We start from the raw sequence: 26,259 nt of genomic DNA on the forward strand, positions 1-26,259 counted from the left end.
CCCTGTAAAATCAGACAAAAATGTCCCTTCCTCTCAAGAGCCACAAACAGCTAAGCAGAACACGAAAGCCCCTGATCCTGCAGCCCAGCAGCAGGCAGTGGCCAGTGAAGCCCCCAAAGAGGTGACGAAGGAGAGAGCATTATCCACTCCTACGCCACTGAGCAAGCTTTTCTGGAAAAAGGTATGGTCTATCCCACAGCTTCATCCTCACACAGCATCTAGAATTATTGCTAAGCATAGAGTTATAGTAAAGCTTTCTGCAAAGTTGAGCGCATCCCAAGTGCTAAATGCGTGAGAGGCAGCGATGATCTGTGCAACTACAGAGCTTTGGGCAGTCACATATGCACATGGCTGGTAATGGCAGTTAAACTCCTGCAGAAGAAACTTGTAAAACCATAGTCTTTTAAACTCGTTTGAATTATTTTTAAATGTTATGGAAGAAGCAATATTACTCTGTCAATTCAACATCTTTGTTAAAAATCCTACAGAGATTACAGTATTCTTTACCGAATTATGTCATGAATAGAGATACAGCTGTAAAAACATATTTCATTTTTACAAGAACTGTTTGATTTAGTTCTAAATGTCTGAAAACCTGGAACCTGATGGGTTTATTCTTCTTCACCAGAAAAAATTTCACACCTGAGTGGCTCAGTCATTCAGTCTGGGGATTGAGGTCAATTGTTTGGGTAGCCATATTTTTCAAGTTAAATAATGATTTTAACTAAAATTAGGACTAACTTTGAAAACATGGTTCCTGTTTCCATGATCCCCAGTGGTTTATAAACTGATGGCTTCTTCTTTTGTCACTTCATTTAAGAGAAGAGCTTTATGAAACTTTACTGAATCACCGTATGTTGAATAACTGCTTTCCTGGGCTTCTGTTCAAGTTCAAATCCCAGAAATGAAATGCTTCCAAACACACAGATGCTGACTGAGCGGCCAGCCCAGCAGCTTCTTTAGCTGTATTTTCCCTACTGGAGATACAGTTTGGGCATGTTACTTACTTTTTCTTTTTTTTTAAAAAAAAGGTGTTTATAGAGTAAACATGCTTGAAAACAGACTAAGCTTGAAACATTTGTTACTTGAACCTTAATTTCCTGGGGAACTGGGTGAATCGGGTACTTAGGATGAGAGCAAAGTTGTGAAGGAGGAGGAGGATTTTTAGGTAGTTATTTTTGCTGCTCCTCTGTCTGAGTGGTCTGGTTTATTTGAAAACAGGGATGGAAAGCAGGATGTATGCTGAACACCAGGACAAGAAAAAAATGCCTTCTGGTAGAAAGTTGTATGCAGTTTCAGTGTAAAACTGAGAGTAATGAATCTGGTCTGAAGTTCAGTATTTTCATAACAAAATAACAAGGCCTTTTACATATTTGAGAAAGAAAGAAAAAGCATGTAAGAAGGGAAAATTTTCTCACAGAAAAATAGTGAAAAGTCACTCGGGGGGGTAAGCGATTGGTGGTGATGGTTGAATTTTTAAAAAATATTAATCTGACAATGTTTTGGTATAAACCTTGTACCAAAATTCTGTCTTTCACCTCTGTCTGTTCATAATGTAGGGTTTAATTTATCCTACATTATCATTAAAATAAAGGTGTTTACATCACTGAATGGAAAGTGTAGAGAGAAAACTGCCACTCTGAGCAGGTTTTGGTTGCTACCAAAAATCTTAAGGGTTAGTTAAATTATTTACCCAAATGCACTGAACTACAATAGTACATGAAATGAGACTTTTAGCTTTGTAAAATGAGACCATTTCTGTTTAGTTAGAACTTTTTTGGTCTGGATTTGTCCTGAGAACAAATGTTTTTGCAAGTCTTCTGGAGTAAATTTCTGCAGTAGAGAACTGAGTTCAGACCTATGGACTGGAAAAAAAAAAATCTGCCTGCTTGAGAATTGAATCCTTACCTGTAAAAGGCTGATGTTGCCTTACTGGATTTTCTTGACAGAGAATAATATATTTCCTTTGGTGAAAGACCTTGGTGACCCAGTCAGCTTGAAGCTTGGAAAAAAAAAAAAACGAGAATAGATGTAAAATAAAAAAAAATCCTTAGACTACAGGTTAGCCTCAAACTCAGCTTGGTTTGAGGATTCTGTTCTTTTTTTATTGCAGTGATTTTATCTTTCTTTCTGGCACCCTTAATGTACTGCCCTTTTGCTAGCATACAGAATCGAAGCTGGCAACTGCTCCAAATAGGTGTATAATTCAGCCATCTGCAGTTCTTCCTTTTGAACTAACAAACAGCAACCACAGCACTCAATAGATCCAGGATCAGATCCAACTTCTGTCTTTCCACGCAGTCTCTCAGTTATCCATCTTCTGATGAGCTTTCACTTCAAAGTAAAGCTAATGAAGTGCTTGTCAACACACATTGCAGTTAATGGCGTTGCTCTGACTACAGACAACTAAATATGTAAAACAAAAGAGGAAAAAAAATCATTACTCAACTCCTCAGATGGAAGCCCCTTCAACTGTATTTGCCCCATTTCCTGATCAGTCTGCACAAGAATTTTCATAACTGTTACTGAAATGTTTATCATATTAGCATATTTTTTTCAAATACTAAGGAATATTAATTAAAATTACAGTTAATAATTTCACAAATTTGTGTTGGAAACCTATGTAGATTTTGTAGATTTGTGGATTTGTGTAGGTACATGTCAGGGCAGAGAAACGTGATGCTTCATTTATATCTGATCAAAGCATGACGGAAAGTGATTGAGGGAGCATTACTTGGACTATTCTGTGAATTATCTTTAAAAATGGATATGTTTTTTTTAAATAGAATTTTAAGCTGTTGCAATTCTGTTGTCATACAAACACATAAAAATCATGCCTTCTTTACTGAGCGGTATTTATGCACTGATAATAGAAACAGCAAACTGGTTAGCTATTAAGTAAAGCAGAATAACAAGTTTTATTGCTGAGCCTGCAACCATACTCTCCCATAGGAAAGAAAAGATAAATATTTGGGTGGAGCATGCGAGATAAATGTTAAAATTACCCAGGGCTGGTCAAGTTCCCACAGTAGATAACCTGTTCCCATCCTGGAATATACCCTCCATCAGGCAAGAGAGGGGGAGATTCTTGGCCATTTTTTGATGGATAAATGGGTGAAGATACTTTAATGAGAATTGTCCATGGTTGAGGGAGGGAGGAGGACAGTAATCAATGGGTTTTGGGGGCCAGTTCACAACCTGGCTGCTGGCACAGGTGTCATCCTTACAGCAGGGAGGGCCCTCAACTTCCTCAACACAGGGAATAAAACCAACACGACTTGTGAGTCACAACCCCCTTCCTGGGCTGCTTACAGACCAGTGTGGCTTAACTATAAGCTGATGGGGGTTAATACTAATTAGTTAATAGTCCAAAATCTGCTGAGCGGCACCTTCAGGCAGCAGCTGTAGTCACAGGGTCTTCAAGGTGGTGGTCCAAGAGCATGCTGATGGCTACAGCCAAGCTACCTTAACTGCAGCAACCTCTGTGGCCTTTGTGTTGGCAAAGGAGGGCAGGACGGCGGGTTAACATCCCTCAAACCCTCTGTTTCCTGCCTGTGAGCAGGAGGAACAGATCTCAAGCACAACTGCTCTTTTAAGTGGAAATTTCTTGAGCAAAAGGTCATCTCTCATATATACTGTTAAGATGAAAGAAAAGCTGCTTCATAAAGAAGGTATGACCCAGGAAAAACAGAACTGTTCCTTGAGTCTAATGAAATGCAGTGGAGAGTGCCAGTTCAGACTCTAGCACAAGATCAAAGCAGGGTATGGTGTTTACCTCGGTTTTGAAGAAAGATGCAGCAAGGAAAAGGAAAACTCCTATCAAAGTTATCCAGGTCACAAAATAAGTTACACTCTCATAAGGCAACAATTTGTATGGTCAGGAACCCAGATATGAAAATGGTGTAGTAATAGTTTCCAAAACAATAGGAAGTTTTGTAAGAACTGGAAAAAGACTCAAAGAGAAGACACAAAATTTCCACTATAACTGTTTTAAGTAACCTTATTACTAAAAGAAAATTAGAGACAATGTCATTTAAGAGATGGAAGAATGCTTCCCAAAGACAGTGAAACAAAGAGCCTAGTAAAGCACTCTTAGAAAACACAACTAGCAAAGATAAATTAAAATACTATTTTGAAAAAAAAAGACAAAGGTTGTTCTGTAATAGGAAGACCAAAGGATGCCGATCATCTTACTTCAAACAAATGTATCTTGAAAAGTTTTGTAAGCTTGGCAGAGTGCCTTTTAAAAAGGAAAAAGAAAATAACCCAATAGCACTTCTGTCTCCATGGTGCGTGGAGCAGTAGTTGCTGACTTTGGTTGAATTTATTGCAATTTGTGTCTAAGGAAACCAGAGGCAAAATTTGGACCTATGAATCCACCAACCTTAGTTGATGCAATTTATAGATATAAAGTGATAACTTACATTTATGAGAACACTTATGCATTAAAGGCTTATGAAGCTGATAAAGCTGGGCTGTTTGCAAATTATTATTATTATATACAAACTGCAGTTTCCTCCTAAAACTAATCACAACACTTGATGTAATTCTGTTTTTCTCCCAGATGAAGTAACGAAACTGAGTCCGTTGCTCTAGAAAACACTTGAGGTTAATGTGACATCATTCAAAGTTTATTGACTTTCTTTGTCAGGCGCTTCCTATTACACTTTCAATTCCTGCTAGAAACACCTTGGCGATTCTCTTGAATGCACAGATGGAATGTTTTCTTCTAGTTTCTTAGGGGAAACAGGAACAAAAATGAAAAACTCTGCTCTTAAAACTATGTCAGAAAACCTCAGCTGAGAGGGGTTTTCCCTTCTAGTGAAAGACCATGCACAGGCATTGTCTGCATCTCTGCAGAGATCTCTGCACGATAACACCCTAGGCAAGTGTCCTCAGTCACCAAGAAACTGCCATCATTGTCAGCCTCATTTGAGAGGATTTTGAGATGTACCTAGAGTTTCCTTTTCTCCCAGCATATCAGAGTACGCTGTTCTGATTGCACAAAAGTTGTGGATCCTCCAGCCTTGGAGATACTGAAGGCTCAACTTGATAAGGTCCTCAGCAACCTGATGCAAAGCCTGCTTTGAGCAGGAGGTTGGACTTAGACTCTGGAGATATCTTTGAGATCGCAAAATTGTAACAGAATTTTCAGCATTGGTTAATTCAATCTTACAGAGAGAGATGTGTATTCCAGAATGATTCCTGGAGTTAATTACAAGAAAACTATCACACAATGCTTAATGGCAAGACTGAGATCTCAAACAAGATAACCTTGTAGCTCCTGCAGCAACTTTGATGTATCGAACAGAGTACGAAATTAAAGTAACTGCATAGGTACATTGGATATCCAGGTTTAAAAATAAACCACAACAACAAACAAACAAGTCAAAATTAGATATTCTAAAACACAATTTAAACTTTGCTAAAGCCTCCTGTGGCATCCATCAAAAAATGTATAAAAAGTCTCTGATTACTTGAAACAAATCAATCTCTCTGAATAGGTGATGAACTATTAGCTCTTTATTTAAATAGACAGTGCTTTTCAGATCTCGCCCCAGATGCACTTGTTATCAGCAGTGACACTAAAGGCCATCGCACAGACATAGCTTGAGAGACAAAACTGATTTGGGTTGCAGCAGCAGTATGATCCCAAACTGTAATCTTTGAATGATGAGCTCCCAGAAGCTAGGTTGCTGCTTTATTGAGCCACTGTTTCAACTCGTGCAATGAATCATTTCCTTCAACAAAATAGATGGTGAATTGATTATATGTATGTGTGAATAGGCAGAAATATAGATTTAAATTATTATAGATTTATAATCTCAGAAATGTTCATAAATATAAATTAAATCTACAATTCCATGGCGAAGTGGGCTGTGCTGCAGCCATTTCAGGCAGCAAGGAACAAGGAATATTTATGCCCTCTTCATTCTCCCCCTGCCCTCACCCCCAAAATGTTCATTTCCTCCACAAAAGAGAAGTAAAGAAGAAAGCAAAATCTCTCACACTGCTGTAGAAGTCCATGGTGCATCCTCACCTTGCATGTGAGGCCCCCCCAACTCAAAAAGAATATGGTAGAGCTAAAATGTGTAATACTTGGTGAAAAAATGCATAAGTACATTGGATGGTATCTCTATGAAGAGCTACGCAGATTTACATATATTAGGATTTATTTTTTTGGCTCAGAAAGGAGTTGGCAGAAAGGAAGATGACAGCAGGATACAGAATGACGACTGTAACACAAAATGTGAACAGGAAAGATCAAGGGTTGCTCAAAATAAAAGCAGGAGAGTATCAAAATTCTTTGACAAGCAAAAATAAAGTACTTTAAAAAAATTTAAACCTTTATACTTTAGCTGCAGAATTCTTTGCCATGGGATGCTGCTGAATGTCAGGAATGTGTATCAATTCAGAAATTGTTTACCTAAATTTCTGTAGAAAAAGTATTCATCAAGGGCTATTAGACTAAAGATACTACATGGGAATCTCAGAGTAGAAGACATTTGGAAAAGTCTGAGGGCAGTAGTGCTGTAAACTGCTGCTGGTGGCAGCATCCATTTTTCACCACCCTGAGTCGGGATCTGGGGCTGCGATAAATCTTTGGTATTATCTGTTAAATTGTTTTCTCGTTCATGTGGCTAAAATTAATTTGGCCAAAATAACTATGAGTATGCATTAAATGTGAATTCCTGTAAGTATATGTAAAAATTGTTAAATATAAATGAGATTTACTTAAAGCAGTTTTTTCCTCAAGTAACCCCAATATACGTTTCAGCTGAAACTACGCTGTATTTTTAAGCTGCAACACAGCCGCATCTGTTGAAATGCCAGTACCTAGAGTAGCTGCATCTGTTTGATTTGGGATTGAAGGCTGAGGATGTAACTTACCCTGCTTTTATAATGTTCTGCACCTTTCTGTAATAGGCTACAAAATGATAAAGGGCTGGCTTCAGGTCAAATTACCTGGTTATTAGCATAATAGCTTATTTTAATGGCAGAATAGAAGATACTTCTTTAAACAGTTACAGTGGGATGGAAATTAATTAGTGGTTCCTGAGGGCACAGAAGAGTGTTATTTACCAGGGCAGAAGAGGCAGCCAAGGACATGCGTGTTCAGCTCCTGCCCAGCTCTGCCTCCATCTCCTCCAGCAGAAACTGCCTCCTCCTCGGGGCTTGGTGCTCACTTAAACACATGGAGTGTGCCCAAGGCAGCCTTGTGCAGGCTGTGGAATGAGACATGCAGGAGATTAATCAATAAATATTATGGGTATCCATATTTCAGAGGAACTTACAAACTGCATGCCTCTGGTTGAAGTATTATTATAATAAAGGGAACTTTCCAGTAATTCACAAAAGCTCAGTGGGACCCAAAATCCTTCTATAAAGGCAATGTTGCTGAGTACCCAGCAGTTTTTCTTGAACTCAAATGAGGGTCAACACTACCAGAGAGGGTGACTGTGACCCATGGGGTTAAGTGAAGTAACAGATGAGCTGCTTAACTACCTCATACCTCAAGAAGTCATTTATAGCTTTGCAACTGGGAACAGGAGCTAGCACTGCAAATGTGACCAGCCTGAGAACACTGTCTGGGATGCTGCAGTTCTGTATTTCACTAAGAAAGATACTAAACAGAGTTTTAACAACTAATGATGTCCATGGTGTGCTTCAATGGATCTTATTCCTGCTTTTCTGTGCAAAATTCCTGGGTATGAGATTTCTTATTTTTACTGGTTTTGCCTAGTGTCATCTACTCAGGGCATGTACTACCACGTGTAATTTCATTTACATTTTCTTTTTAAATTGTAGTCAAAGCTAAATTATTGTGTTTGGAACTGGTACTGCAATTCAAGAAAGGCTATGTCTTCAATTTAAACAAGTGCATAAAATCCCACCAGCTTGTATGCTTTTTTGAATTGAGATGAATCAAATTTCTGAAGAAACGCATACACAGTGAAGCTGAGGATGCTTTTGTGCCACGTTTGTTCTTGATGTAGCAACTTACTTAACTGCTGAAGCACTTTGCTTGTAACCCCTTTAAAAACAACCAACCAACCTCACTGATTAAGACTGAATGTTTTTTCCACTTTCTTAATATTTGCCCCAAATAACCCCAGAACGCATCAGAAGAAGCAGAGATCGTAAGCAACGAAAAAGCAGACACATCTTTAGAAGCTGCGGCTCCTGACAAAGATGAGCCCAAGAGCGCAGAGGCTGCAGAGGCGAAACCTAAGCGAGAAGAAAGTAAAACCCCCAAAGCAAACCTGAGGAAGTTTTTCAAACTGGTAAGCGCGCCCCTCGCTTTCGGGAGCCGAGTGCTACGTTTGGTGCAAGGTGGGGGTGCAATTCTTGAAACTCCTTGTGCAGATACCGGTGTGTGAGTGCAGGTGGGAGGCCGGGCCCGTTCCCGGCGGTGTATATGTAGGCCTTCCCCCCGCCACCTAAGCCCCCGGTCCGAGCGCTGCCCCGCGCATTTGGCGTTCTGCAGCCCCCTCTGGTGGCAGGCCCGGGGACAGCCCCAAGCCCTGCCCGCCCCTCTCCCACCGGGCTCCGCGTCGTTAGAATCTATAGAAATCGGGGAAGAAAAGAAAGGCACAAAGTAGAAACTAATCCTTCCTCCCAGGAGGAGACTGGAGGGAAGAAGGAAACGGCTGAGGTGAGAATGTAGCTGGTGTCATCTTGTGGGTGTGGGTATGAAGAGTTAACCTGATGAATTTGTGTACAAACCATGGACTGACACTATTCCTCAGAAGAGTCTCAAAGTGGCCAAGAAAGAAAACAATCCAGGTCTAGAACTAACACTTCTCTGATTAAAACTGTAGTCACCTTAAGTATTTCTATAGCAATTGATCTATTTTGGCAACGTTTGCAAATGTGCATGAAAGATTTCTGGTTTTAACCAATGCTGTTTTATTTTCAGGCAGCGACATGGTGTGGGTGTCAGAGTAGCTAATACGTTAAAATGTGAAAAATGTAGTTTCTTGTAACACAATATGATAAACAACCCGAGTTGTCTGAACTGTCTGCTCACAGCTACGTGCTGGTACAAACAGCTGTGAACAGCCACACTGACAAAGGTTAAAATTTGTGAGTCGGACCATAGAAGGTACATGCAACCACCCAAATCCTGATTTATTTTTTATTTCCAGAAGGTTGGTGGGTTGTTTGGAGGGGTTTTTTTCAGTTGTTTGCTAGCCTTAGCCCAGCCCATGATGGTTGCATTTACTTTTTCTTCTTCAGAGTTACTCTGCTACATAGCCACTCTGGTGGATTTGAGAATCCAAGCTAAAGTTCTTAGTATCAGCCAAGAATTTTGCACCTAACTTGCCTTCAATTCCACATAAGATTTAAAAAAATTAATCAGTTTGGAAAAATCTCAACCATATTCCTAAATCTGAGGGGACTTGTGGTCATCCTGCAGAGAAGCTTAGCACCGTGACACGTGCATGCAGAAGGTGATTCAGGAGCAATGCATATCGAACACTGATGTTGGTGTCAACCATGACTTCAAATCATGTCAGCCTACCAGAAAAAACCAACACTGACTAAAAAATAAAGCTGTTCCACACCCATCTTAGTCACAATGGAACAAAGCTGTGTTAGAAGTGGTAGATACAACACTGCTTTAATCAGACCAGGGGTTTAATCCAGATTATGGCCTGGAAAGATGGACCTAGTACATAGGCAACATCTACCCACATATATGGGAAACAGAATTGTTTTAACTGTGTGACTGGTTTTGCAGCTTTTTGAAACCTTTAGTATTCATCTGCTCTACTTTTGGCTGTCAATTTCCAAACAGATCATGGATCATTTTAATATATTTATTGTCCTTGAAATAAGTCCCAGGCTGTTTCCTCTGAATAACGTTTGGGTTACTGGATCACTGCCATGCTATTGCACACAATTGGAGCTATGTAGCTACCGTACAGCTCCATGCCGACTGGTCAAGCAGTATTTCTCATTCCTAAGGCAGACAGAAGGATTTTAAGCCACTGCTAAACTGGCTTCTGTAAAGCTTTTGAAGTAGTGGTGAGTGCTGAAAATACATGAAATGTTTAAGACTCCAGTGCAAGCTTTTCTCAGGAAAAGCCAGGGAAGCTCCAGTGCTGTGGGGCCCAGAGCTGAGATGAGTACTGCAGAGATGTCTAACAGAGCCCACTCTGCTCAGAAAAGCTGTACTGGCAGCCTGGGTACTGGAAGGTAAAATATCCACTCAGGAAAGGTCCATTTCCACTGTAATTTTCTCTTGAGGTCTGGCTATCCTACAGTAACAGTCATAAAGTGGAGGAACTCCCAAGCCAGTTTTGCAGTAGCTAGCTCATGTCTTGGTAGCAGCATAATTCTGGCACCGTGGAGCTCAGAGCAGAGTAATTTGCACATTTTGAGGGGCTGCCGTTTGCAGCCTCTCCAGTCCTCATGCTAATGCCATTAGTCTGCTGTTCATACTAATGCTAGTTAATTTAAAACTTTCTCAGACATATGAGAGTTTACGCTGCAGGTCTGGGCACAGCAAAGGGCCTGACATCGGACCACCCCCTTGTGCTTTCTGCTTGTGAGAGGAACTCAGTCCTTAGCACCTTAGCACCTTAGCAATGTGGCAAAACTTCCTTGATAAAACCCAGGCTCCTGTTTACTGATATACTTTAGTCTCCATTCTGGCAATAGATGGATTATTGCTCTGGCTGCTGAAAGAGATTGGCTTACAATTTTACATTAATATGATTGCCTACTGGGTTTCTCTTCTGCCTGCAGAAGATGATCCTGAGATATTCTGGTAACATCCACAGTTATGCTGCACAGCTCAACCACACAGGTGCCTAAGAAAAGGTAGCTTACCTTCTTCTCAGGAGTCAAGACAGGAACTCAGAAATTGAGCTTAATTCTACTTCAGCCACAAGTCAGTTATTGTCCCTGTGCCTCGGCTTTGACATATTCTGCTCAGAGAGCACAAGCACCAGCTGACAGCAAGTAGACATTTAGATCCATAGCACTATAGTTGCCACTGCTGACACAAGGTTAGCCATTGCGAGAGCTCGGAGTAATTTACTTTGGAAAAGGCAGTGTGTATGTCAAAGACTGCCTGCTGACTTGCTCAGTACGGATGTCCCTTCTTATTTGTAATGAATTGTTTGCAATTGCAAAGGTCACAAAAGTCATTGCTGTGGTTCAAATGGGAGAGGGTTAACTAATGCTATAAAAACTATTGGGAAATTATAGAAAGATATAAAGTATTAGCTTAAAGCCCTGTGATTCAATAAGAGATTGAGAAATACCACTGCTCTTTTATCTAATTAAGCCACACCTACTTGAATGTGAAATCCTGTGTTTCCTGTTGAAAGTAACTCAGGCCTCATTAATCAGAAACAAATAGCTATTGTATTATTTACAGGGTAAGATACATCAGGCCCAATGCAGATGTCCTAATAGAAATAGCTACACCAGAGCTCCTCACCCCAGGTTCCCTCTAAAGGCACTGAGTAGAGGTGAGCAGGGCTGAGAGCCCTTCAGGATCTAGGACATGTCAAATGACGTGAGCCTTCAAAGTTTCTGCTTCTCTCCATAAAATATAAACAGATGCAAAACTGGGTAAAAGAAATCCTTTCAATGTCTGCTTTGAAATATTTTGTGGAGATCAGAAGAGTGTAAAATGGCATTTTTTTAATCAGAATTAGTAAAATTTCCAACTGCAAACTGAGGCTGTAGCCTTTGTCCCCAGGTGGGAAGCCGACTGGCAGCCTGGTTGGTCTGCAATCACATTGCGTATGGTCTCTGCAACTAAGATGTCCTATTTCTGTATTAATGAAGATGCCCCCAAGGAGAATATATCTTTATGGAACAACAAAAATTATTATTACCAAATTGTCTGCAGTGTCCGTGCTGGCCTACTGCCCTACATAAATAAACTTTTATGTAATAAATACCATTTGGAATCAAGAATAACTATTTTATGTTGTCCCACCTTAATTTTCCTTCATTATTCATGAAAATGTAGCAAGTCTCTTGCCTGTCCCTGCCCTCCTCCATTTAAAGATATGCTGATACACCGTCATTGCCACAGAAAGCAGAAAACCCTTTCAGGAAGCTTTCAGCAGCAGCAATCCTAAATGACCAAAGGCAAGGATAAGAGGTCAGCAGTGCTTTAGAGAGAAATCCTTGTGATCGTTACATGTACGTTTCACTCAAGGCAAGAGCGAACTCTGTCTAGGCAAAGACCTCAAGGTCTTTACTCTGTTATTTGTGTTCTGGCAGGAAAAAAATACATATTACTACAGGTCGGCTTAAAGCAGGGTTGGTTTCTTTCTGGTTTTGGTTTTGTTTTTTGTTGTTTTTTTTTTTCTTAGGAGAAAAGGTAACAGAGGTAACAAACTTTTTTTTTCTGAAGGCGTTAAAGACTTACTGAAATAGAAATGCAAACTATATCTTATCACAGTACATCTTCATACACTCTGGACTGAGTTTCTATCCTGTGATATTAAGACAGACCACACTGTGCTTCCTCTCCTCCGTTTCTGCGACCTCTCACACAGATGAAGAGTCACGAGCACAAACACGCAAGAGACTGAGCACGGCATGTTACAGAAAGGGAATTTTTCCCACAATTAGTGATAAATAATGAATTGTCATGGAGTGGTTTAGTTTTCTATCATGCTGTTGCCACATATTGATTTTCTGTGGTTTTATAGGAAAATCAGAGATTGAAATAGGTCCTTGCAGTGACACCATCCACAGGATCAAGCTGACACTGTTGTGCTTCAAGTAACAAATCTACAAGCTGCAGAAAACCACAAATCCGCCTGAACTATCTTTAGAACAAAAGTCACATCCTTTCATTGTTTTCATTGAACTTATGCAATGAAAAATGACATTTAAATTTGGGCACTTCAAAATTCTGGAGTTTATTTTATGCTTTACTGCTAAGCTCTGTGGCTTATCTGGCATTCAGGAGAATACAACGTTGAACCCTCTAACACACTTCTTAATTAAAAATGTACATACCATTCCTTTTGTTTCTTTTATATCACTAATGGTAACTAAACCTTAATCTAATTGTTGTAAATGTGGCAATATTTACTCATTGAGCTAGTTTTGTCAGACAGGTTATTTTTCTTATTTTTACATCTAGATAGAAACAGGGGATTGTACCTTAAAAACATATTTCAGAGGCAAGGTTTGCCCTGAATGACCCAACAGTGCCTGAGCTCTGGTTGTCGGGGCTGGGAAGAGTGGGCACCAAGAAGGGCAATGGCCCTTCTGAATAATGATTCAGATGTAGACAGGGAGAAGGCATAACCTGGAAATCAAAAACTGGGAAAAAAGGATACTGATGATAAAATATAAAAATATATCCATAAAGCTGAGTGGGCTTTAATTATTCATGGGCTATGCACTTAGTAAGATGGTTAAATAGAAAGGAAGTCCCTCTAGATCTTGTAAGACAGATTTGTTTCTGAAAAGCAAGCAAAAGCTCTTTCCTAGAAAACTCCAACAACGGGGCTGCTAGCACTGCCTTGTTTACTGGCCGATATGATCTCTGGCCCACTGGGACCTCATTCATATTTCTCAGGCCTTAATGGGAAAATTGACTTGCAAGAGACAATCATTTTGCATAGAGAAAACTAGCAAAAATCTACCTGGGAGATGTGGGTATTTAAAAATGTTGATAGAGTTTCTGATAAGACTGGGTTTGTTTTAGTGTTTCAGTGTAAAAGAGTATCCTTAAATCAAACCTTGCATTTTTTGATTCATGCGTGTTTTCATATAGAATTAATGCTTCAAACAGGAACCCAGTTAGAAGTCCTGTAATGCTTTGTTATTTTAGTCAGTCAAGGGTGATGGAGGCACAACCAGTTCAGAAGAGGTAAACGGCCCAAGCCCCAGTCACCAAGTAAGTGCCTGGATATTTGTCTTTTGGTGATGGGTTGTTGTCACCTACTCCTATGCACCTCTAAGTTTTGAAAAGTTAAAATCACTAAAAGAACAGTGCCGCATGCTCACTGTGTTTCTTGTATTTACATACTTCTTATCTATTTATTTTACCTATTTATACTACTAAAGAGGATTTTAAAATGTCAGATTAAAAAAATGCTTTCCTTCCAAATGTTTTCCTTTCACTAAAATAATTGGTGCTTTTATGTTTAACCCTTTCCCTATTTCTGTTGCTATTATTTTATTTTTCTGCACATACCCTGGCTTGGGCAGTGAAACTAAATACATATTCTAGAATAATTTTTACTTTGTTGATGTACTTGTCTGCTGAGGAAAGGATCATTTAAGTGGAAATTCTATAGAAGAGAAATGAAAGTGAGAATGAAAACAATTCACTGCAATTTAACAAAAGCCATGTAAATATTTTTTCTTTTTCTGTTTTTATTTATTTTGTTCTGTATTCATAAAAGCCAACACAAAACTTTGGATGTGACCTTTACATTATATTCTTAATGGCTTTAAAAATGCTTCCAAAAAATAACATTTTCATTAGAAACACAAATATTTTTTTTCTGAGAGCCAAACCCTCATCTGTTGCAAGTTGAGAGATCCAGAGTAGTTATGCTCAGTATTAAGAGATAAAGCATAGGTTCTGTGTATAGCCATGGGGTTTCTTTTGCTCCTGAGAGCAAAACTGAAGTTGTATTGAAAACTGACCTTTCAGAATTACTCTTTATATTTCCATTTTTAATTAGTAGTAAAATTATTTTCTCACTCTTCCTATTTTCATGATGTCCTATGATACTAAGTTTAATCTCTATGAATTATTTCTCTAAAAGCATAGAAAATGTAGGTCTTGTGTTGTGAAATTTATGCCTTATTTCATGCAACAGCTTTGTGAAATGATCTGGGTGAGTAAAAGTTACAGTCTCAGATCTACTTGTTATTATTTTAATTAGCAACCAGTTTCCTTTCATTTTTTTAAATCAGTTTAGCAGTCTCCCTTCTTTCACTTGTACTGGTGTAAATTAGCAGTTTTGTTACACAGAAGAGCTCAAGACTTTATTTGCTGTTGACTTTTTCCTTTTTTGGCATTTCCATAACACAGTCCCCTTAAATTACGCTGTCATACCTCTGGAAAGCTGTGATGCTCCTTCACTTTTCATCACCACCATTCTGCATGCTACAGAAATGCATTACAACACTGATCTAAAATCTGCAGTAATTTAGGGGATCTGCCTTTTGCACTTTAAAAGCAGCCTTGGATTAAGGTCTTCTGTAACATGATGAGGAAAAATACTATTCTGTTAATATATTTTTTTTTCCCCTCTTGTGGCACTGTTAATGTTGAAAGAGTAAAAGCAATCTGTCAGGTGCAGATCACCCTTTAGAATAAGAAACATTAACATGTTTCATTATTCATAGGCTTCACTTTGTATTTCCTGAGCTGCTCCCATCAATATAAAATATGCCAATTTCCTGCCTTTCAAGGTTAATATGAAACACCTCAAAGAGATTATCTGATTGGAATTTTTTTTCTTATCTTGCCTGGAAAAGGTATTATGAATATTTTTATTTTTTTTTTGTGCAGGCCCAAACCTGTTCACAGAAATAGTCCTGTTGCATCCAGTTCAGATTTGGCCACAATATTGTAACCATGAGGCACCTACACAGTCAGACATGTGTGGCAAGGAAGACTCGACTCTAATTTTACACCAGCAGAATAAACCCACAGATTTCACAGAGTGTTAATAAACGTCAGAAGTTGTTCTGGCACCTTTGAACTCAGACAGATCCAGCCTCATAGCTGTATTTTGGGTGCTGTGGTTATTTTTGAATTGAATGTGCACATTTGCAATTGCACCAGAGAAACATTTCAAAAGTGAGCAAAGACAAATAAGAGTAAGAAGGATCTTGTCAAACTAACCCATGGGGGCAGCAACTGCGAGCCTCCTGTCTGGGAGCTAAAATGAGTCAGAAAGAGAGAGACAGATAAATTTGGGGTTGTGAAGTTCTGTTCTTCCTTGTGCTGGGAGAGCTCCTGCATCACTTGGGCACTCAGACATGCACCGAGCAGGTCCCTTTCCTCAAGGGAGGTGAACTGGTCGCAGGTAGAGTGTGGTGTCTGCACAGCCTCAGAGGACAGCTCTACCATACTCTGACATTATTAAATTTGTTTTAATAAACTGTTGATGCTCAGGTGGTGCCTGCCCGTGGTGTATGGGGCTACCGATCACCTGCATCTCCAGGTCTCTTGTGCTGTCTGCACATACCTCCTGCAGAACTAGAGCAAAGACTAGCTTCAGGACTTCATTTAAGCCTAAAAGCAGGCAAATCTGGATGTAAGCAAATATATATATATACCCACATTTGTGTGTCCTTTGGAAAAGGAAATAGTTAAATACAAGCATGTATTTTGCTGAGGACTTAAGCTAACTGGTCAAGACTGAACATAATAAATGGTTGCAGGTTCTATGATTCAAATGTGGAGATTTTTTTTCAAGACTGGGTGGGTGAGAAAGGTAAATCAAGTGAAACAGACCAGCAGTAGTATTGCTACCCCCTCTCATTCTTGTTTCCCCAAAATTAGAGTGGTTTGAGGGTTGGGGTTTTTTTAAGAGATATGAGAGGTGTATTTGCATTCTGTTTCTCTAGAGTTTCTGCTTTCAGGTTTTTCTCTGAAATCGTATCTAAAAATGTTTTTATTTTTAATGAAAGGTGAGCTTGTCATGTAAGCACATAACCCTAGGCCTTTTAGAAGAATACCAAATATTTCAAGAATAGGGGTAAAATCCCCAGTTGGAAAAATTTCACAGCATTAAGCTCTGGGCCATGCCCTGAGGGCAGATAAAAGATTTCCAGCTTTTCAGCATGGCAAATGTGTGTGCTATTTTAATTGTTATATTAATAAATACAGCAATATGACTTTTTGCATGAGAAGAAAGAAAAACCCCATTTGCAAACAGATTCCCTAGCAAAACCATATCTCGTAATTTGCTGCTCTGTACACAGTGACAGTTTCGTTGTCTTATCCTTTGTTTGCCAGATCTGATTTTTCTCCTGTGAACTTCAAACACATCCAGTGCTTCTCTGAGTTTCAGAATCTTTTCCTTCACTGCAAATAGGAGCTGTGACATTGTGTTTGTCTTTGGAATATTTGCTGTCTCTTCTTTTGAACTTGTATGTGAAATTTTCTATGATGCTGTGACCTTCCATAGCCAAACCCTATGTTAATAATTTTTTGGTTGTGTTGCTGTTTTATGGCAGAGCTATTTTTATCCTTTGCTTTCAGGTGTCTTTTACTTCTTTTCTCTCCCAAATCTTTTTCCTTGCACTTTTTGGGTGCTTTCACAGTCTGGAATACAAAATCTGGGGCAATCTGTTGGCAGTGCATGCTTGTGACTCCGTGCATCTTTCCGTGCGTGTTTTCTGCCTCCTAAATGAGTTTCAGCATAGCTGTATGTGTAAATAAAGTCTATGCAGGGATGGTTTGATCTCGCAGCCTTTGCTCATGTAAGTAATTCTGTCAGCTCCCTGGGAGTCCTTCCGTGAGTCAAGGCTGCAGGAGTCCATCCCAGACACTGTAAATGAAAACCTGTTGGACAGCAGGATTTCTCCCTGCCAGGTGGCCTTTCATTTTTTAATATATTTATGGATCGCCCTCCAAAATGTTTACATTTCATGCTAAAAATAACCATTGTTTGAAACTGCTTTAGACATTAAACTCCACAGAGAGGCCAGTTGCCCCAGCTGAAAGCGAACCTGTGGGCCAAAAGAGCAAAGAGAGTTCAAAAGACAAGAAGTCTGCAGTGGAGGGGAGCAAGCAGAAAAGCAGCAAACAGGAAACCAGGGAGCAGCCAGACTCCAGGGAGCAGCATGCAGCCGACACCGACTCCATCCAGAACGGAGGAGACTCTTCAAAGGAACCTTCCTTCAAGAAGACAGAGAAGAGGCAGTCCCTCGGAGGGTTTTTTAAGGGCCTTGTACGTTAACTTGATCTTATATTTGTAGTGAATTTTCAGCTGATTTAAGCAGCCAGCCTGCAGGTTGTAAACTGTGGGAGATTTGCGCTCCAACGGAGTGCAACTTCACAAGCAACTTGCAGGACTAAGGCCAAACATCAGTAAGTTTTTGGGCAAAGGCAAGAAAACTTGGGCCTCAGGGTACTGATTCACAGGCAGGTATAGTTTGCTATGAGAGAGCTATAATTGTTCCCACTCCCCTGTTTTGGAGGTTCATGCCTTGGCTACCGGGATGACTCAACTGTTCCTGTAGCAGGTACTGAACCACCTACAAATTACAGTGTGGTTATGAAGGAAAAGTGGGGGTGGTGCGGGTTTACCAGAGTAACCTGCCTGCCATGGCGGTGGTTCAGCTGCGGCTTCAGGGCAGCTGGAACATCCCTGCAAAGAGAAAATCAAGGTAGACCACTGGGTGGGTGGGAACCAGCATAGTGGTAACAAGATAAGTGCCTCATGTTAGCAATCAGTTATAGACGAGTTAAAGCACACACAAAAAACCCACATGGTATTTCTTTTCTTCCTGCCTTTTTGGTTTTTTTAAATCTTGCCCTACATTTGCTATGTCCTCATCACTGAAACCTGGAATGTAGAAATGAAAGAATTCAGTGTACTAAAAATCTGGATTTTTATAAGGCTTGGTGTTACTGATGCAGCCAGTGGTTGCTTGGGGCATCAAATAGATGGAAACCTTTTTTATTTGCCTTGTCCATATTCAGAGGCCGATGTAGAAACAGAAGCACAAGTGAGACCTGGGAGTATCTCCCAAGCCTCTGCAGGAGGGCAGATTTCCATTGCTTTTTATAAATCAATTGGAAGGATGCAGTTTGCTCCTCTTTCCCACTGTCACAATAGCAATGAATCCGCAGAGCTATGGGGTCTTTTTTAGCATCTTTTGGAAACCTTGTGTGTAAACAGCTTCATCACAAATGTCAAGTGATGTAAAGAACTTAAACAGATTTGAGTGTTACCTGCAATGATTCTTAGTGCATCTGGCCCCCTGCAAGACACATGGCTTTTCTTCCTTCCTCCCTCCCCTGTTTCTAAGGCTGCCAGGAAAGAAAAAGACAGCTAGGCAGTCCTCCAGCCTGAAAGAAGAAAAGTCCAGAAATACAGATTGAAATAGTAATGCAGATTTGAAAATTAGCCTTGTTTTAGGACACTGGGTTATGAAGTCAGGCTGCCATGCAGACCAGTGTGACTCATTCCGAGGCAGATGTTTTTCCACATCATAAGAAGTGTTTAATTTGCACACATTTCGCAGAATTACTATGTATCCTACAGAAGGCAATTTGCATTACCGGAATAATTACACATTAGAAGAGGAATTAAGAACAAAAGAAAAACAACTTTCTGCAATATCGATTAGCAGCAGTTCAGCCACTTCTGCTTTCTGTTTTACCCCATTGTTCTGGGGTAAAATCCTGGTCCACCACAAAATCAGTGGGATTTTCCTGTAGTTTCAATGAAGCAAGGAAGTCCTGGCGTTCGCCTGGAGTAACTACCAACTTGCATTGGCTTCCACTCACCTTCGCCCTCAGTGAAGTCAGGAGAAATCTTTTTGCTTAAGCATTTTTCTGGCATAGTTTATCTAGAAATGGGGCAAATGTTAACTACCTCTACTATTTCTGGAAATAGTTGAGATTTGTTTCTCTGGTCAGGAGATTTGTTGAAATTAAGAACTGATAGCCCTCCTTTGTCAAAATTCACACTAGCCAGTGTGAGAAGGGGTTTGTCTGTTGACAATTGCACTTTATTTTGTATGGTGTCATTCATCCAAGCTGTATCCGGAAATCTTTCATAGAGTTTAACAATATATACGAATTTAGAATTATTCCAAGAAGGGAGATGTGAGGACGCACAAAATAGTGAGGAAACACACTTTCAAATGCAAGTTCATGAAAGACACAGAGAGAGGCAGGAAAGGTGTCTCTGATTCAAAGGACAAGAAAAAGCTTTTTGATCAAGAGAGGAGATTGTGAAGAGGTAAAAAGACCTTTTGGAGGAAAAAATGCGGAATAAATGTAGAGGAAGTAGAGATGTTCTGTGAGATATTTTTGCTTGCTCAAGTACTATGCCAGACAGTTTGGCTGTATAGTCCCTTATCTTCTGTTGCAATTATAGAGGCCAATAGTATTCCTACAGCTTCTCTCTCCCATTTACAGAAGATGACACTTAAACTACTTTTTTTTTTATAACAGTAGAGCTGATTTGGCCAGTTTATTGTGCTTTTAAACTGGGAGGGAATAAAACCCCATAAAACACAACAATGAGGTCTGTGTATGGAAAATATCTCACAGAAAGTTACTACCTCTTTGAATATCCTCAAGAAGATAACCCGAACCCACACCTAAGAAGCCTCGTTCTGCAATGCTTCTAAAAAATAATCTAAGGTGTAATCATTAATCTGGAAGTATTAGATCACACACAAACCAATGCCAGAATTTCCATTTTAAGATAACAGCTCAAATATCTGGTAACAACTCAGCAGAAATATTAAGCTTTATGCTGATAAAATGCGAAGTGGAAACATTTAACAGAGGAACCAGCAGACCAAGCTCCTCCTAAATTCAGGTGAGCTATTTCAATAGCAGCTATTTTAACAGCACTCTCTCCTGGATCAGTTGATTCCTCTGGGAAAGGGCACAGTATAAGAGAATGTCAGAGTGCAGGAATGCAGCTGATGAGAACAGTTCAAGCATCTGCTCCTGGTCGGGCTAACGAATGCCGAAACTTTTGACACAAATGGAGCCATTTACACAAGCAAACACTGTTACTGCCTAGCTGCATGGTTTTAGCACAGACGATAAGGTCCAGTGCTTGTTCCTATGGTAAAAGAGATTAGTTTATAAGCAATATAAAATGCAAAGGTATTTAGTGAGTCTTAGAAAGATTAGATTAGAAAGAAAAAGAAAAATAAAAAAAAGAAGATTAATGACATTGTTTTCTGAGCTGGAATAACTCATACTTAAGTTGTCAGAAGCTGGGAGTGCTTAGCGTGTGGAAACTATTCTGACCTACTCTGATCAGAATATCTGGTACACTGACACAGACTCCTCCTGAGCACAAACTGGGAAAAAAATATACTCTGGTACATGCACAATCCTGTATGTGCACTTTACAGTGCTCTGCCCAAAATAATATGATCCAGCTTAGCTGTCACAACTGCCACTGCACTGAAAGGAGTTATACAAAGTAACTGAGAGCAAGATGTGAGCCGATGGTACCTGTGCTTCTGAATCTGAGCACAGAGCTGGAATTTGTCTGTTAAAAGGGCAGGGACAAAGTTCTTTATATCATATCTGGCTTGGAAATTCCAGTTTAACAAGAATCATCAGCCAGCCTCCCTCAAAGCTTCCTGCATTAATCAGCAACCACCTTGAAAATGGGTGCAGCAGAGAGGCTCTAGTGTAAGTAAATAACATATGACACTTCTCAAAATGTGCTAAATGAGTCAAAATGTGGATTATCATAAATGAACCCCCCTTCCTCTACTCCTCCCACCACACATTTATAGGAAGAATGGCAAATCCAAATCGTTCATTTTCCTAGATCAGTCTAGAAATGGCTTAAAATGCATCAGACAGGAACAGTTACAGTTGACATTATTCTTGTAATGTGGGAAATATTCTAACCAATGTGTAGGTTTTTAGGGTTGCTGGATAAATTTGGAATTACTAGTTCATTTGGTATTGCTTGGTAGATATTAGAAATTATTACATTTTTCTGCGTCTCTTCTATTTGCTCTTACATACAAGTGGCCAAAAGATTTTATTCTGTTCTGCAGCATCTTCCAAACTCAACATCAGTGTAAGCAGCAGCAAGCCCATCGCAGCCAGCTGAACTGCACAAGATTACAGTTAGTTTAAGACAGGGGATTCTTTTAGTCCATTGTGATTTTTGGCTGCTCTTTTTTATACTTAGACTTTCAAAGGTGAAAAGTTAAAAGAATATCAGTGAGGTGGAGCCTAATCAGTATAAAGTCCCCACTGTTTTTACTTCCCCGAAAAGGATGAGGAAGTTGAGATCTGTCACTCTCCTGGTCTGACACAGAACAGTCCTATGGTGACCTGAAGTGATGAGTCAGGTTTCCAGTGTGAAACGTACTGTGTGAAAGGACGACTCTCATGATTCTGCACAGTTCCTATTCCAGGGAAAGCACACAGCACTCAGCTTTAGTTTTGTCATGCTGTTTTTTCCGTTTAGCATGTAATGATTTAGGCATCTGGCTACAAACGGGCTTGGCATCCTACGCAATGTTAACAGTGACCTCTGAAACTGTATCTGTGGATCCATTTTACTGTCATGTTCTGAAGTTTTGATGGCTTCAAGGACAGTGAAATTAGGTCAAGGCATCTTAAACTAAAGCCAAGATTTTATCAATTACTAGTCAAAAATTTAGTTGGTATAGCTTGATCTATGCGTTTCCTTCATCTAAGCCAGATTAGTGTCTTGAACTGGTTCCAAAACCAGAATTATATCTGTAGTGTAAAAAAGCTTTATCACTCTAGCATTGTCAAATACCTTTCATGCATAAAAGTATTTAATGTTCCTTTAACTCAGAGCAGACCAGGGCTGGCTATAATACTCTATTAATCATGCTTGAAGGACTCTTAGCATGATTTCAGTGAACCATTTAGGCCAGGGCAATTTTAGAGAAAGGTATGCCAAAACCACAATACTACAAGTACACAGCAACACATCTCTGGTACGTTAGTCCAGTTTCTAAAGACAATTGCTTTCCACGCTGACTGCAAAAATTATATTAAAATAACCAACACAATTAGCAGAGTTTCTAGTAGTAGCTTTCTGGGATTGTCATGACAAGATGGTGCTTATATACATGTTAAATAAAGGGCAAATTAAGAAAAGCAGAGAGGTGAAATGAGTGGAAATATGAACACATAATCTCAGACTTAACTGTTCTGAATTTTTTTTATATATATATAAATTTCTATGTCTTATTCCACAGGCTTCCAAAAGGATGTCTGATGCGGAAGTGCAAACAGATCCAGTGTCTATCCTACCTGCTGGGAAATCCAAGTAATGAATACACTCGGCTGCTGAAGGACCAGCAGCTCTCTGTAAGCTCCATTGCAGTAGAGATGACTCATTATTTTCCTTTACCTGGCTGTCATCAAATGCCTGAGGCTAAAGCAAACATTGGTGTATCATTTAAGGTATATCATTTACAGGGTTTGTTCATTAGATGTTAGAAAGCAACTCTAAAGACCATCAAGCAATGTGCAGTATATTTAAAGGTAATGTGGATGATTTTAAGTCTATAGAGGGTAGAGTATGTAAGGTAAGAAAGTGGCAGGGAATTAAATGAATGATAGAAAAAAAATATGCATGTGACAAAGGAATGCAGTTTGTGCGGCAGGGCATGAGCAACAAATCCTCAGCTTTAAAGAGCTTTAAAACAGCCAGGGAAAAAAAAAATCTCCTTTGATAAATGTTATACTTAATGTAAAAACAACCAAGTCACCTTTTGTGGTTTTCAACAGACCTGAAATTAGCAAAAAACCTGCCATATAATAGAATCAGTGGTTATAAAGTTATGCTTCATATTGGTTATTAATGTAAATTAAAATGCTAAAATGCAAAGGCTTTACGTGATTGAGACAACTTCTCGTCTTGGTGAGGTGGGATAACAAATTAAAAACCATTTAAGGTTCTAATAGGAACACAAGGGGGCACCCGCGTCCCCGCCGTAGCCCTAACGCCAAGGCTGTACCTACAATCCTGTTATTAATCTTTTTCAGATGATAGGAAACTTAATTGTTTCATCAGATATTTGTTTATATCCATACTTGTAATTAATCCTAATAAAAACCAAAATCAAGGTTGTCCAGGCACCTCCCTGCTTCAGAAAACTCCTGTAATAACCGTAGTTAATAAATTTTACAGAAAATTAGCATTTCTGTTTATTCAACCCTGGGCTAACCTAGACAGGGAACTGTGGGCCTGACATTTTAATCCACACTAGCATCTGAATGGTACAGTACTGTATATTTTGACCTTCTTGTGATTAAATAAATACTTATCCTTTCAAAACAATTATTTGCTTCTTTAATCTTAAAACAAAGTTTGTTATTTACATCCCTGTTTTCTGATGATTGATGTGACATTAAGATATAAATCAACACAGAAAAACCCTCTCTGTGGAGTGAACAGCTGTCATTCTTTCTGTATTTGATTATAACTGGAAATCAAGGGAGAATTCTGCAAAATCTGCCGATTTGCATTTTTAACTAGTCATAGAAGACAGAGGTAAAAAAGCCTTGTTTCTCCATGTGAGCCATTGTAGGTAGGTGGTATTTTTGCCCTGACCTCTGCAAACCTGTGGACTTGTGGCAGATAACCAAAACTTGCCACTGGTTCTATGTGCAGAGAGCACAGACAAAAGGTCCTTTAGTTATAGTAGTACTTTCTGTTCTCCTCTCTAGCACAATGGGCCTTTGATGCCATATAAAGTGATATCAATCAAGAGTGACTGCTTACAGATTTCAAACCTGATTCATAACAACCTACTCCTACATCTGTGCAGGACTGGTGACTTCTGTGCATCCCCACTTATGGTAGCCTGAGAGAAGAATTGGGCTTCTTATATCCAGCTTTGCTCCACAAAAAAGGTCTTAGGCTTTGTCTACGCTACAACAGTATACAGCTTTTATTAAATCAATGCATGTAAATCTACATACAGTGAGACAACCACCATGGTTACATGCTGGTATGAAAGTGCCAGATGTCAGCATAGTGAGTGCTATCAAAAGAGAGGAATAAGCTGTCATGCTATTTGCTGACTTCATACTGCTGTAATTGCCTCTGTATTAGAATAGTATTTAAGCATTTTCAAATAAAAATATGCTCTGGCTAATTAACTGTATTATAGACTGTATATATATTATTACATTATAGACAGTGTAGATATTAATATTATGGATAGATCAGTCCTTCTGTGGAAGAGAACAACTCTTCTTTAGTCCATGCTGTAGGATCAGATCTGTGTTAATTGAATTCTGTATTCCTGAGGCAATTAGGACTGTTGACCACGTGATTTGACTGTATCGCTTGGCAATGGGGCTAATTTCAGGAATCAGGAAATCCTCTTGGCAGAAAGACGAGAAAACCAGTAAGTTTGGCTGTGGATGCCCCTTATGCCACTGAGCTATTATTGCAGATGAAATAAGGGTTAGTGTTGTCACTGCCTCCCATGTAGAAACTCCCCATTTTGTTTGATTCCTCTGTGATAACAGGAACAACACAAGCTTTGAAGAAGCAAGTCAGCCCTCTCATAAAGCAGCAACACATGGAGCCCCAAGAGGAAGAAAGGTCTTAGGAGATGCATCCACAGTTAAATTGAGCTTCCGCATTCCACATGCCACGTAAGAAACATAAAAGTACAGCTTTTATGTTCAAGCCCGGTAAAGCTTAACAAGTCATTTGGAAATCAAAGCTTTGGAAAAGGCTGCAGTCCAAGACAATGGAAAAGAGCAGGCAAAGTGGTACATTGCATTTAGACTCTGTTATCAACAAATAAGCTCTGGTTTTCTGCATAGGAGCTTTTGACAGGAACTGAAGCAGGTCTGACTGCTTCGAGGATATTACGGTGTGTTTCATGCAGGCATTTCAGAAGAATTTTAAGAAGGTAATGCAATCTCATAAATATAAAAATCCCAGGGAATTGATTAAAATTGCTTCTTTTTGTCTAAGAAGTGCTTCCCTCCAATGAGCCAATGTTTATTCCCCCCGCTCTGTAGAAGAACACGTTCCTGGGTGAGGTTCAGGGCTCTGCCATACATGTCCTGCTGTCTCCAGGATGAGCCTTCAGTGAGCCAAGGTCACCACTGAAGCAGGGAGAAGTGGCTCCACAGCAGATTCGGTGCTGCAGGTTTTCATAACTTTAAGGCAAATTATCTCCCATGAAAGTCTCTCTGAGCTCAATTGCTCTTCTCTGGAAGCTGTCCAGATGTTTAACTTTGCTGTACTTCAAGAAGGTTTTTATAGGAGGGGGGTTTTTTTAAACCTTTTATAGAAGGTTTTTTTTTTCACTCCTGGCAAAACTGCCCTGTGCTGACTCTTAAAATGCACAGCCTGAGCAGAACAATGTGATTTCCGGTATTAAACAGTCAGCCCATTGACTGTGCGCATAACCAGCTGCTGATTACCAGCACACACAAAAGGTAAGCCAAGGTACTTGGTGTAAGCATTGCCTACAGAACCTTGCCTAAAAGAAACCCCCAAAAGCCTGCTGGTTTTTCAACCTGCCCTGTCCATTGATTGCCTTTTGCGTGGCTCTGAGGGGGCC

The 26,259-nt window shown here is 39.6% G+C and overlaps 1 protein-coding gene across 1 annotated transcript in view; it reads left to right on the plus strand.

Annotated features, from left to right (window-relative positions):
* The window catches only part of BCAS1 (breast carcinoma amplified sequence 1), a 47,291-nt gene extending 24,296 nt beyond the window's left edge, over positions 1-22,995 (plus strand). The window contains exons 8-12 of the mRNA XM_010180203.1: positions 3-181; positions 8,118-8,285; positions 13,823-13,888; positions 17,646-17,912; positions 22,921-22,995. Of these exons, the coding sequence (XP_010178505.1) occupies positions 3-181; positions 8,118-8,285; positions 13,823-13,888; positions 17,646-17,912; positions 22,921-22,995 (755 nt within the window). The remainder of the gene's footprint in view (positions 1-2; positions 182-8,117; positions 8,286-13,822; positions 13,889-17,645; positions 17,913-22,920) is intronic.
* Positions 22,996-26,259: the final 3,264 nt, after the last annotated feature.

This window comes from Mesitornis unicolor, unplaced genomic scaffold (genome assembly GCF_000695765.1).
Source record: "Mesitornis unicolor isolate BGI_N332 unplaced genomic scaffold, ASM69576v1 scaffold37712, whole genome shotgun sequence".
In the NCBI taxonomy this organism is placed as follows: domain Eukaryota; kingdom Metazoa; phylum Chordata; class Aves; order Mesitornithiformes; family Mesitornithidae; genus Mesitornis; species Mesitornis unicolor.